At 37.9% G+C, this 14,757-nt stretch overlaps 1 protein-coding gene across 1 annotated transcript in view; it reads left to right on the forward strand.

The window, feature by feature from the left end:
* Window positions 1–14,757, forward strand: part of fig4a (FIG4 phosphoinositide 5-phosphatase a) — a 50,732-nt gene that overhangs the window by 4,227 nt on the left and 31,748 nt on the right. Inside the window, exons 5-11 of the mRNA XM_042389579.1 lie at window positions 3,801–3,957; window positions 4,692–4,742; window positions 5,769–5,932; window positions 6,630–6,758; window positions 8,423–8,523; window positions 9,869–10,031; window positions 13,068–13,165. Coding sequence (XP_042245513.1) covers window positions 3,801–3,957; window positions 4,692–4,742; window positions 5,769–5,932; window positions 6,630–6,758; window positions 8,423–8,523; window positions 9,869–10,031; window positions 13,068–13,165 — 863 coding nt within the window. The remainder of the gene's footprint in view (window positions 1–3,800; window positions 3,958–4,691; window positions 4,743–5,768; window positions 5,933–6,629; window positions 6,759–8,422; window positions 8,524–9,868; window positions 10,032–13,067; window positions 13,166–14,757) is intronic.

Below are 14,757 nucleotides of genomic sequence, written 5' to 3' on the forward strand. Positions count from 1 at the left end.
CATAAACCAAAGAATTGGATTTGAATTGAAACGAAGACCTGATGATGGTGCTAGATGAAAAGTGAGGGGATCACCAAATTTATAACAATGTGGGGAACATACATTTCAGTACCAACTGTTATATTGAGACATTTCCCACTTTCAAAACAACTGAAATTACAGTGTAGCGCATGATTCTTGATTCATTTTGGAGGAAAAACAGCTCATTGCCACTGTCTCCGGATCAGAACCTTGGAGAGCTGATCAAGTCCTGAGAACAGTCATCAGGACTGATGATGATTCTTTACATGATTAAAGTTAATGATTTAATTTTTGAACAATATTTAACAAATATTTTTTAACATTTTTGAGAGTACAGTGATCAGGTTTCCATACTTTCAGCAATAAAAACCCCACTGATTTGACCTATTTCTCCATGACTGAACAAAACGATTGTAAAGAAACCAAAGCTGTAATTTAAAAAACCTTTTCAAAAACCAAACAAAGATAAATTTGCAACAAATTAATGAACAGGATCTTAAACTGGTGGTCTGGGGCTGACCACGGGAGGGTCCAGGAGCAGCAGAAGCCAGTGTGCTCGTTATGGATTGTGCGCTTTCCCTTTGTGCACAAGCAGATCTGTTGCCTCTGCAGAGAAGCGCTCCTTTTTACTACTTGGCAAATGCGCCATCATAATAGCAGTCCGCCAAGGTGCAAGTGCACCTGGCTCTTAAAGGGAATGGGAGGTGACACTGTGATTGGTTTATTGCATGTTACGCCGAAAACTTACCCATGATTAATTAGGAGACTACGGACAACCCCTTTGAACCATGCGCCTGGCGCATCGACCATTTTTCCGCCATTAAAATAGAAAAAGTGGATTTGGACACACCCTAAATGCAATTGCGCCATGCGCTTCATTCAGACCATGAGCTTTAGATCATTAAAATAGGGCCCATATTGTCTCTTTTCTGGCCTTTTGTTGACCCAACGCGCAGAGCACCGATCACACACACATTCTGAGCTCAACTGTTCTGTCCGTCTTATCTATATATAAAAACAAAGGCTGTGTCACATGACAACTTTGATCACATGTGTAGCCCCCGCCGAGCTGTCCTTTCACAGCGTTTTCACCCCAGTTCCTACTGTATATGGAAGGTAATTGGTGTGACAGAGCTGTGAATTTCATGCTTGTGCCGCTTCATCAGTTCTCAAGTCATGACCTACATTTTGTGGTATGGACGGATACTTGACAAAGGAGGGTTTGACTTTGTCGATAACCTGTCCTGATGATGTCATCAGATTATCGATCACAAATACTTTGTCTGTCTAATTTTAGATTCGGTTGAACTAAAGTTAAAGCAAGCGTCATATTTATTTACATTTTTACATGTGGGTTTTATGGGAAATAGCCAATTAGCAATTAAAAGATTGCAATTTTCCTTGTAAAACATGGAAAAACATTTTTTTTAATAAAACATCAAACAAAGACTTTTTTTTTTAGAATTTACCAATCAGCGCTGTTGTCCTAATGAAAAAAATCAATCCAAAACCACTTAAATGAACTAAAATCAAATCAAAACAAACCTTAACTGCAACAAACCAACTTGATGTCAGACACGTTACTGCCTGCAGGACTTCATTTCCCTCTAAGAACAACCAAAAACAAAATACAGATTTGATTAGCTTGTGTAAAGTGGCTCTATGCTTTAACTTCCGATCTTTACGGTGCTGCCATCGGGTCCGAATAAGAATTGCAATGGTCTAATTTTTACAATTAATCCTCCAATTAATTTTATGTATGCATGCGTGTGTGTGGAGCTGTATATGTTTCCAATTCTGGTAAAGGAAAATACTAGCAATTGTAGGCAAGACTCTTTCAAAGCACAATAGCAACACATCTAAGATGAAACTGAGTCTGTCTCCCATATAAAAAAATGCTCTAACAGTGTATTTTTAAGTTTCAATTCGGAATCATCTTTGAAGCCACAGATGGGTCGGTCACATTGACACAGACGAGCCCTGACTGTGACATTTACTTATATAAATTAGATGCTTTTTTATTCCTCCACTGTGCCCTGATGCCATCTTTTTTCACAAGCAGCTATTTGGCAAAGTCACTGTGTCATACATGGAATAAAAGACTGATGCAGCCATGTCGGGTACAGTGTATCCTGAGAGGCCCTTTGCCTGGCACCTCTCTTATTACAACATGTAATGAGTATCATTATTGTAAGTATATTTTTATTCACTTTCATGTGCCAGTTTTGTCAGTCTGACTCATCTCTGGCAGGAACAAAAGTAGGAATTGTCAGTCTGCAAAGCCACAAGTGTAAGAATATTAAGAAGTGGGCTGTGAAAGTATAGTTGGCTCTCACACAAGGCTATAGCTGACACGGTCAGTGTTTTTATACAGTCAAACGTACCTCACACTCAGTTAGTCATTTTAACTGTCATCCAAAGTCATCTTTAGTCTAGACAGAGCCTGCAAAGGACAGATGTTTGTTGGTTTTTTTGCCTGTTACAGACAGACTGACAGCTTATAATGTTTCAAACTAAACCAAGTATCAATATCTAGTCTAAGAGTCAGAAGTATCAGACACATTTCTGTGTGTAATATATGAAAAGATAAACAATTAATACTACAGGATTAAAGCCTAAAGTATGATTACATAGAACAGCTTGTATGCCTTGTTAGGCACTGATGTGTTCAGATAGGAATGGAAGTGATATCAAACAATTTGAAACTCCTACATTGAGTCACTCATCAGGCCGTATGTCCCATCCTGTCTGCTCCGGTCTGCAGATGAATGACGTCTTGTAATCCCGTCACTGCCTGGTACAAAATCACAATTCAGACTCTTCTTGTTTTTAGTTCCGCGGTGGTGGAATGAGCTGCTGAGCCCCACACGGTGTGCAAATGTGATGTTAAAAGTTCAGACGTGATGAAGCCCCCTCCCGAATCACAAAAGACATTATACAACTGTTGCTGTTTTATATTGTCTAAAAGAAAGTGAAGGACCACACGTTGATCAAATTTAACAAACACTGAAATACTTCTTTTAGAGGATTAATGTTGAGCCTTGTACTTGAGCTGATGTATTTTTTATGGATATTTTTGTTTGTGGATTTACATCATACTGTATATGCACCTGAATTTGTGGCCTTTCTCTTTGTATGTGGAAACATAGTATGGACCTCATCACCCTTACTAGCCAGCTTACAATACAAGGGTACGATCATAAATAGTCCCAATATAGGGAGGCATCTTATCAGCTGCAAAACCGCATCTTAGCAGAGATATTATGAAAGCAGTGTGTATTGCACTTACATAAACTGTTGGCCTTGATGAGGCGAATACTACTAATAACAGTCAGACAGTAAAATAAACAGGCAGACATCATCCATATCCATTCAATGTGTATTGTCACAGATGAGTAATAAGCTCATCAAAAGCTGAAGGTAAATCATTGACTATGTTTCATGATTTCTAGGTCAGGTTTTCATTAATAGGTTGGAGTGAGTAGGTAATACAGTGAAATATGACACACTAACACTCATGATCCTCCTCCATAAATTGAGTTGTTGTTTGTATTGTCAAAGCCGAAGTTGATATTCAGGCTGCAGAATGGTTGGCCTACTTGTTGAGATGTTTTTTTTCTGAACAGCAGTTACATCATGTGAAACACTCTGGTTATATCAGTGGTAAAGTGGCAGAGAAAATGGTCCTTGAAAGTAAAGTTTTGCATCTTGATTCACACATTATAAATTATACTGCGTTTGATTAGTTTATTCTAAATTTCTGTGTTTATTCTTGACAGGGTTTGTACGTTTCCTCGAGGGTCACTACATCGTGTTGATCACCAAGCGCAGAAAGATGGCTGACATTGGTGGCCACTCCATCTACAAAATTGAAGACACCAGCATGATATACATCCCCAATGACTCGGTCAGGGTGACACACCCTGACGAAGCAAGGTACTGTCTTGTTCTCCTCTTACCTTTCCTAACCTACATTTGTAAGGGTGCCATTTAAGACCTTTTGTTCAGTCCCAATGTTTGTAACTGCCATATATTCATGTACACACTATCGCAAGCAATTTATAAAAACACACACTCTTTGGACACACTATTGTCTTGGAAATAGTAATCAAATTTTTGATGAACATTGAAATAGAAAGATGACCTGACTTTCTAGTTAACAATATCTGCACAACACCAGAACATTGAGGAATCAGTCTGACACATTGTGAAGAAAAAATGCTGATGAAATGTTTTCGGCAAATGTAGCAGGATTCAACTGGGAAAATTTTATTTTATATAAAATTCTAGTAGAATGTCTGTTATTTATGAGCACAAACTCCCAGGAGAAGTATAAAACAGGGGATTTTTTTTTTTAAATAAAGAAGAGTGATAAGAGTTTAGATAACAAAAGCAAACAATAGTGAAGTAAGAACATGAATGAATGTAGTTACAATTTGATTTATATTTACATGAGTTTACAGCATTATTGATGATCAAACATACATCATATTCACATTAATGATTCTACAAAAGGTCATGCAAATGTACAGAATCATGGTGGTGGACTGACATTATGAAAGATTAACATATTAAACTTATTAACAAACTGCCTTTTAAAGATGATACGTCTTCTTTCCTGAAATGTCTTTCAAATCTGCCTGACTTGAGTTTTTGCTCTCTTACTGTAGATACGTGCGGATCTTTCAGAATGTGGACCTATCTAGCAACTTTTACTTCAGGTAAGACAAACTTTTAGTCTAAATTCACTGACAAACAAAAGAAAACTTCAACTTCAGACGACAGTATTTATCACTAATATACACAAAATAGAGAAAATAGAAAAATTAAATATGCCAGCTTTGAGGAGGCTTACTACACATTGACATACCATTGTTTGTTTGTTTTTTTAAACTTTTTAGCCCCATTTGAGAGCAGGATATCTCAAAATTTGACCATTTACCAGCGAGCAACTGGTCAGATCCCAGTTTAAATTGAATTGTTAAGTTTTTAAACAATTCCTCAACATTGTGATATAGAACATTTTTTCTATTTTTCCCACAAACTACTACATTGATTTGAATAAAACATATCTGGTGGTCATGATCATGTATAGTGATGCTGATCCAGATATATGTTGCCAACATTTTTCTATTATTAAACAGTGGAATGGGAAAAGAATGAACAAGGAGTGAATGGAGCAGAAAGTGTGATTAACTCAAAACAAAGCTGGCCATGTGTGATGCCGTCCAGAGCTCCGCTGAGGCCTAATATTATCTAAAAGTGGCTTAAGTTTACAGTATCTGACCTCCATTTTCCTGTTTTTTATATCGAGAAGTTTGCCTTTAGTTGTCACAAGGAGTCTGCACACAGCCTGTAGAATTTATTGAATGTTATGAATACTTCTACAACAGTTCACACAAAGGTTTTCATGACCTTCATGTCTGTTTGTTCCAATTTTGAGCAGCTACTCAATAGCTTTATAAAAATGATGAAAAGCTGCAAACACAACTTTTACTATGAGTCTTTTAATATCAACAACTAAGAAAATAATCTCTTGGGTTTCATTTTGAATATATCCTAACAAAAGTTAGCACTTGTTGTTCTCAGCTCACAATCCTGTGTGACACGGATTACATCTTATGGTTCCATTTGTACAATGCAGAGCGAAATTGTTTATAGCTCTATTCCCATAGTTTGGTCTGAATTTGCTATGAGACTGTACAGGCTGTACTTGTTTAAAATGACACTGTTGTTGTACCCCGCAGCTACAGCTACGACCTGAGCCACTCGCTGCAGTACAACCTGACTTTGCTGCAGAGGCCTTATGAACTGTGGTCATCAGCAGCCTCCTCCGCTGAGGAAGAGGTACACACACAGAGCAAGCAGGACAGCTTCGACATCTTTGAAGACGAGGGACTGCCTACGCAAGGTGAGCGGAAGTTAATCAATAGCCCTTATGTCCCTCTGTTTTGTTCTATTGGTCGGACCTTGAGAGAGCACTCCACCTTGTTATTGATGGAGGAGCTTGGTGGTGGGTGCCTACAAGATGAGAATCACTGGCAAAGACACATAATAGCGTGCTAGAAACTCAAGCAGTGACTAGACAGATGAGATAAAGTTGGAGGTAGGAGGAAAGAGAAGAAACTGGAGAAGAGTGGACAGCGATAGCTCAATCTTATAGTTGAAGTTCAGTAAACTTTCAGTAGAGATGAGAAAACAATACAAACTTCTAAGCCACCTCACGTAGTAAATTAAAAGATAACGCCAGTGTAATTGATTCCATTGATTCCCATAAAGATGCAATGATGTATCTGATCTACTGCAGGTTTGTCTTACCTTGTGGAATCCCATTAAAAAAATCAGTTGAAAATAACTTGCTGAGACACTGCTGCCTTGATCATTTTATAACGTGTGTATTGTGATACAGTAACACAAGCTTAATCCCAGTTAATGCTAATGTTTCTAAATATAAAATACGCTCTTGTTCCATTGCCTGCGTCACCTCAGCTGAGCTTCTGTTGTTTATTTTTTTTTCCATTTTCTTGCTTTCTAACTGGTCATTTGGTCTGATCCCAGTTCAGTAAAATGATCCTGAGGTTTTATGTGTTCCTTCTCTTCTGCCACAGTGGTTTACGGCCTCCAGAATGAGCCGTACTACAAGTACGTGTGGAACGGGAAATTGCTGGAACGAGTCAAGGACATCGTGCATCATGACTGGCTCATGTATATAATCCATGGCTTCTGTGGCCAGTCCAGTATCCTTTAATTCTGTGATGCTAAATTGTGTGGCTTTTTTATGCGTCTATGTGTCATTCTTTATTTTTATAACATTATAATTCTTTATATATAATTAGATATTATGATTTAAACGCCCAGCCATAACATCTGTCAGCATCACACGAGGTCGACTCTCCCCCTCATGTCTCGGCATCAGCTCACTTGTTGAACTGTGCTTGGTCTGCATCGGAGCACGTGGATCACACTGTGAGGGAGAGTGTGTGTGTGTGTGTGTGATTCACCACAAAAAAACGCAGAAGCAATTTGTGTTTGCTTTTAGGGCTTTAGAAAAAACAAGTAGGACGGCAATTAAGCAATGGTTATCAGGTATGTAAACACTGGCACTTGCATAATCTCTCCATCTGGTATCCGCAGGGACAAAGCAGCAACATTGTACATATTTAATCAAATGAGCTACATGGTCCTTTTGGAGGACAAGTCCCATGTTTATACATGAATACACAAATATTCTTTTGTTTGCTTGAATGTTTTTTTTTTTTCCTTTTTGTCTTTTCATGTCAGTGCAACAGTAGCTTTTTTGCTTTGAAGTTTTGAGTAGATACAGACTGCATACCAGTGATTTTTATTAGGCTCTACATGAATAATTTCCACTACCCTCCTTGAGATGCTTCTGTAGTGTTGATGCATGGGTTTCTGTTGCAGAGGTGCTTTGGCTAGAGCTGAGTATACAGTCTGATTTATTATGTTAAAAATCTGCCTTAGGACACCAAAATCAAAGAATTTAATTATTTTTCATCAAGTCCCCTGCACATAAATCACACTAAGTAGGGTAAAATATAGCATTTTAGTTATATTCCGTTAGTCATTATTTTTAACGAATTAAATTGTATTTTTGTCTTTGCCTAATGCCAGAGTTTTGCACAGTAAACTGCTATCAACACTGTCTCCTGTCTCATAAGGCAGCGTGCTGCCACAGTAGCATTGTGTGGGTGCTTTGAGTTTAGACAATTCCTGGAAACTGTTTGGCCTTCACTGCTGTTTTTCTGAGAGCATTAGAGGACCGATGGGTGCAATAAGAGGAGACTCAGCAGATGGTTTAAAGGCAGAAATTTGTGGATGATGAGGAGAAAGTGGAAGCAAGATAGTGGGGAAGAATGATAACAAATAAAAGGTAGGAAAGGTAATAGGCTGAGAGATGGTGTGAGTGGAAAAGAATTGGGACACAATTGGCCTTATTGAAATGTTCCTAAACACCAATTTGACTTTAACTTGCGTCTGCACATAAATTAAGAACTTTTTTATAGGATTAAAAATGGGCATACTGTATGTAAGAGCAACATTTTGTGTCTTCAACTGATCACAAACTGTTTTTATGTCAAGTAAAATAAACACCACTGATGTTGGGGAAATTTCAAAATTCTACAACAAAGTTAGTTTTAAAACATTTTTTCACAATGGTTCAGTCTTTTAAAGTAGAAAAAATGAGAGAGTGCTGTGTAGCAATAATAACATTTTGTTATTGTTTTAATTAAGGTTCCACTGGTTGAGGATTTTTTTAAGTTTAAGATCGTTTGAGGTGCGTAAAATGACGTGTGTGTAGTATGTGTGTGTGTTTACAGACATGTGATGTGCAATACTGTCATTGGCATGTCATTATTCCTCCTTTACCCACCGACTACAGAGCTTCTGATCTATGGCCGACCGGTTCACATCACCCTCATTGCCAGGCGCTCCAGTAAATTCGCCGGGACCCGCTTCCTCAAAAGAGGAGCCAACTGCGAGGTACAGCAGTTGCCGAGGCAACAGGGAAGAATAGATAGTGGAGGCAGGGCCGAGGGCCACAGGAATGATTGAGATGACTCAGACATGTTGATCACAGGGGGTTAATTTGACCCTCTGCTTCTTCCTTGAGTATGCATGAGTGTCTGTGTGGGTGTGTGTGGTGGGAGGAACTTTTAGGAACAAACATTGATTTCCCTTTTCTATTCGGACTGATACACAGAGTTTAGGTTGGACACATTTTTCACAAAGTCCTGCTATTGTGTGCACTGGCAAATATAGTAGTCTGTATATACAAAATTGTAGCAAATTTACATCATAGCATCATGTTTGAAATAGGGCTGCAACTAATGATTATTTTCGTTATCGATTAATTTGATGATTATTATTTCGATTAACTGATCAGTTGTTTGGTCTATTGTCAGAAAATAGTGAAAAATGCCCATGTTGACGTCTTCAAATGTCTTGTTTTGTCTGGCCAATAGTCCAAAACTCAAAAATATTCAGTTTACTGTCACAGAAGACAAAGAATACCGTAATATTCTCACATTTGACCAGTTGAAAACAATAAATTTGGGGCATTTTTGCTTAAAAAATTTTAAAAATGACTATTCAATTTTCTTTTGACCGACTAATCAACTAATAGTTGCAGCTCTAGACTTGCCATTGTAGGAAAAGCACAGATGTAATTAATACAGTTAACAATGGGTCTGTTCCATTTAGGTATTATTAATTACACCTGTGGTTTTCCTGCTACGTCATGTCAACATGTCTGCTGTCAAGACCTGCAGACCAAAAATGTGGGTATTCTTAGGAACACACCTGTGGTTCAAAGTTCATTCTTGACCTTGGAAACGGCAGTTGAGAAAACAATCTCACCTGAAGGCTCACTTGGTATTTGTTCAGGAGCTTTCAATCATGCCACATGATCTTCATCAGCAAATGGAGTTTGCCCAGTTGTCATGGAATTGTAGATGTTCGAATTTCCATTTTTCTGAACACATAGGAACTTTATGTTAGATTATGATCATGCCCACCTGCTTATGAAGCTCATGTGATATGATTGAAAGCTTCAGAACAGCTACTAAATGGACCTTATGGTGAGATTATTCCTCCAACTGATGTTTCAAAGGTCAAGAATGATCTTTGAACCTCAGCTTTGAAGCCAACATGAGACAAGACGCCCGTTTTAGTGCTCAGAAAAAATTTGAATTTTGAGCTCCATCTGGTAATGAAGATCATATGATCCGATCGAAACCTACAGAACAGTCAGCTACTAAATGGACCTCATGGTGAGATTACTTTTTAAGCATTGTTTGCATTTTTTGTGTTTTTCTTTTGTTTTCAGGGGGATGTAGCCAATGAGGTGGAGACGGAGCAGATCGTCCATGACGCCTCAGTCATGTCTTTCACAGCAGGAAGTTACTCCTCATATGTCCAGGTGCGAGGTTCAGTCCCGCTCTACTGGTCCCAGGACATTTCCACCATGATGCCGAAACCCCCGATACGATGTAAGACTGCTGCTGTGCACTAAACGCATATTTTTTCTTTGTACATCAACAGCTTTATTGTTGTTCAGTGTCAGAATAATTTGGCTGAGATATCCAACATCATAATATACTGTATATTACCCTTGGTATTTTGCTGCTTCAGGTACCAATATGTCATTTATAATATAGAGGGTTGAGAGAGTGGCATAAGGACATACATAAAGACAGATAACAAATGAAAGATACAGATATATCCTCTTTCAGTGGATACCTGTTTAAGTTTATAATGCTCAATGTATTAATTCTAGCAGCTCTTCAGGACCAGAAATAATCTTGTAAGGCCAAAAGAAGAATGTAATTGTAAAAAATACATTAGAATAAGAGTGGCTTTAGTCAGGGGCCATTCTTCTCAACCACTGGGACAATGATAAAAAAAAGAAATAGGTGAAGGCAGGACACCCCCCTCCTGGCCCTCATCTTTGTATCCATTTTCCCATCTCATTATGAGCAGGATAAAAACACAAAACCAGGGCCAGAGGGAGGTGATCAGGTCGCTGAGACTGATGACATTGGAGACTGCTGTGTGTTTGTGTGTGTGTGTATGCACACAGGAAGGACATTTTTTGCTTGCATGTGTACAATGCCTGTATTAAATCATAATCTTTTTTCTCCCCAGTTTGCCCTTTAATTCATCCTCAGATGACATTTACCTGTGTGAGATAGAGACATCGAGCGTGTTCCTAAGATCCCTCTGTGTTCATTATCCTGCTCCCACTTTGATCCTTAAAGACAGTCCTTATCTGACATTTCCTAAATGTTGCCCAATTCTTGTACCATTTAAACATGTATCAGTTTATATGTCACTGTGTACACATATGTAGTTTGACACAGTTTGGCCTTGGTATTTGTATACTTGATCTTTTATATTTTTTTCCTGCACTGAAGGTTTCCTATTTACATATTTGAGCAGATGAAGAAAACCACAAGAGAAGACCAAGAGTTTGTAATAGTGTCTTGTGTTTAATGTCCATATCTGTGTTCAAGTCCAACTGAAATGAAATTTCATGTTTTTTTTCTATTTTAGCAAACATATCTGCTCTTTAAATCACATGTTCTGTGCTCCGTACTGTGGTAGAGAGATGGAGAACTTGTTTTCAAAAAGATGATGCAATCTTTTTATTTATAACTTTACTATGAATTTGCATAATGCATAATGTCACTGTTGTATTACTGGCTAACCGTCACACTGGCTAACAACCAGACAGTCATTTGAATAAACATAAAACAACATGAAATAAAGGTAAAGCATTTTAGATATTGTTACAGTAAATGTTAAAAGTTTTCACATATATGAACAGATGTTATAATTGTTCTATTACAGAACTATTGACTACAGATTAATAACTGGGATAGGAAAAAAAGTTTCAATTTAGTTGCAAAAAACCAAAGTGACATTTGGTTTTGACGGTCATCAGTTATCAAGTGTTGCGTGTCGAGCTGAGCCTCAACTCAGTGCACTATCAATACTTGGAGTAGCCAATTTCTTGGAATATAGCCTAACTTTTCGTTGGCAGAAATCGCCCAAGTTGTACTAAAATTAGCCCAAATTCGCACAACCAGTCAAACATTTTTTACCCGCTGATTAAATAAAATGTAACCTCCCATTCTGGCAACACTGCCTGTAAGCAACAGTTTCTAGCTCAAGTTTGTTCACTTTCAGTCTGTTCCCCAGCCGATGCTCTGTTGTCAAACACGTACAGTGACACGCCCACTCAGAGGCTGAGAGAAAAAGGAAGATTTCTGATGTATACTCAAAGACTTTTCTCATCATTTTAATAATAGATACTGTCATCAACAAACTCAAAAATCACAGTACTCTTGCCTGCAAAAAGGGATGACAAATTGTAATTTCAGTTGGATTTTAACGTTGAACATTTTACATCTGTTTGCTAAGGTCTAAACAGCCTCAAGCATTGTGAAACTGACAAAAGGTGCAGCTCACATCAGACAGATAATCAAGCCTTGTTCAATAAATTTGTAATCTTTATTCGATCATGATGCGGCCTGCGTAGAATGACATCTATTAGATGAATCTAGGTCAGTAATATGGCTAAGAGACAGTTTGAGCCTAGTGTCTGTGTACACAGAGTACGGTTGTCCATATCACATCATGTTGCACCCCTTGCCTTGCCTCAGCCAAGACAGTCAAGACTCATTGTTACATAAGTATATGTGTAATGTGTTTATGACGGCTCTGAAATGGGCAAATGTCTTGGTTGTGACGGAGATGACCTTAATGGGCGATGCATTTTCATCATCATTGTCATTATCAACATTTCCTTCCCCAGGTACAATAAGAATGTTACAGGATGTCATCTCTTTATGTTGACATAAACTCTCGTCTCCCCTAAGGCCTCAGTAGAAGTGTAGTGGACAAAGTGATAATGAAATGGTGGCGGAGTGAAGTTGAAAACTGTGTGGTGGAGCTTGTGATAACATTGTGTGGGATGAACTGTAGCACAATCTGACCTATTTCCTCTAATCTATCTTTTGGCTGCTTGACTGGTCCAATTTGATGGCAGGCTGCAGGTGTGGGTCTCTGCGTGAGTGGCAAATGGAGGCATTAAACATGATTTTAAAATAAAGAATGAATAGAATCCAAGAAACGATGAACAATGAGACGGACCAGAAACAGGAGTCAGAAGTACTTTGTAGTCCAGTATAACACTTCTATTTTTCCTTTTTAATGACTTTATGAAACAGACTGGCCCTATTAAAACAAGTTACCTAATTTCCCCACTTTTGCTATATCCCACTTTTTTTGAGAAGATGCTGGGTTTGCAAAAAAGTTCTGTTTAAACTTTGAATTATGACTCTTAAGAACTGCATTTCATAATTCAACAATTATGCTACTAGTGTCTTTCATGTAACATACATTCTGTTCATTTCTACAGAGGCACTAACATTATCATTTGTACCTTTTTCTCCTTGGTAACATGTAACACTCTTAATGCTCTAAATATACAGCATTTAAAAGCAGTTTGACCTCTCTTTCAGTGGACCAAGCTGACCCATATGCCCATGTAGCTGCCCTCCATTTTGACCAGATGCTGCAGCGGTTTGGCTCACCTATTATCATCCTTAACCTGGTCAAGGTAACACACACACACACACACACACTTTATTTATTGAGGCCATAATTTCAGTAGTTCCACAAACAAAGTATGACTATCCTTTTCTTGAACAGGTGTAACAACAACAAAATACAATGATGCAATATTAATAATGTAATTAAATGATAAGAACAACAACATTGACAGCCCACTAAAAAAACAAAGTAACTGATGTATTCAAAAAGTGCATTTAAAATTAGTTTTATACCTCTATCAGGAGATGCTGTTGACATTGACATACTGTAGCTACATAAATCAATATCTAATTTCAAGTCTGCATATTAAGGAAAGACTGGTACATAAAATTCCAGCCCTGAATACATATATAGTTTGAACCACGTCACAACACACAATAACTTAATTTTGGTTAATTTGAATGTGACTATGGTTGTGAAACGATTGTCATGAGTTCACACATAAAACTTTTCCCAGAATCATGCCATACAGGGAGCTACTTAAATACACTCATCTCAAAGTTATTGGAGGACGGGGTGCAATACTGGTGATCTCATGTCTTAATTTCTTCGGGGGGATTTTACTTTGTTTTGATGTGTGACTATTAAAGGGCTCACCCCTTGTTTGTTTCCTCACTGATTGGCTTATTGAATTTGTAACCCCATCTATATTCTGTTTTGTGTAAATGTTGATAAAAAATTAACAAAAGATGACGAAAAAGGAAGAAAATATGATATGAGAAACTGTGTTGTGTGTGTTGTTTTTAATGACCATTCCTGCATTAATCTTGAGCAAAATAGCAAAGAAGAAAACCCTACTGATGGCTGCTACCTTAAAATTACCTCAGTAAGGGCGCCCAGGTCATCGAATCCTTCTCTTTCTCATCTTTCTCATTTCCTGCCTGCCTCTTCACTATCAATTATCCAATAAAGGCGAAAAAGCCAAAGAAAATGATCTCATTAAGAAAAAAACACCCCAGTAAGGTCCACTTTCTTTTAGAGGACTGGCTTCTCAGTGTGATGATTACGTAATGTGGATCTTTGCGTGATGTTGATAGTTCAAGTGTGGATGAAATATGCTGGGCCTGCGGAATCACTCACCAGGTAGTTATCTAATAGGGTGAGCTGTATAGTAGAGTAGTCACAGGAGATTTCCCGGCGGTGGGTGATTACCAGCAGTTGAAATGGTACCTCAAATATTGATCTCCCTTGGCATCGTGCTCACAATACACAAATAGAGACAGCAACGATGAGGAGTTACACCTGCAAAGACACGCCTGGCTTTTTTGCACCACACTTTTGTCTTGTCTTTTCAAATTATGTTGCTGTAAAATCTCCATCAATCATCAAATTGCTCTTAAATAATGAAAAACAATTACATTTTGATAAATAATTCAGTCACAAGAAATAAGGTTTGAAGCTTTGAAAAGTATGATTTCTAATAAAATGCTCCAAGCCATCCAATATTAAAATATATATATAAGAAAGTAAACAAAAGTTCAATGTTAAAACCACGAGTTACTGTATGCTTCATTTTTTTTTTTTCATCTGTGTCCCTGTGTGCACTGTTAGACACTTCAATTGTAGTAGTAGCTTTTGCATAGCCTTCAGCATACACAT

The sequence above is a fragment of the Thunnus maccoyii genome, chromosome 17, assembly GCF_910596095.1.
Source record: "Thunnus maccoyii chromosome 17, fThuMac1.1, whole genome shotgun sequence".
In the NCBI taxonomy this organism is placed as follows: Eukaryota; Metazoa; Chordata; class Actinopteri; order Scombriformes; family Scombridae; genus Thunnus; species Thunnus maccoyii.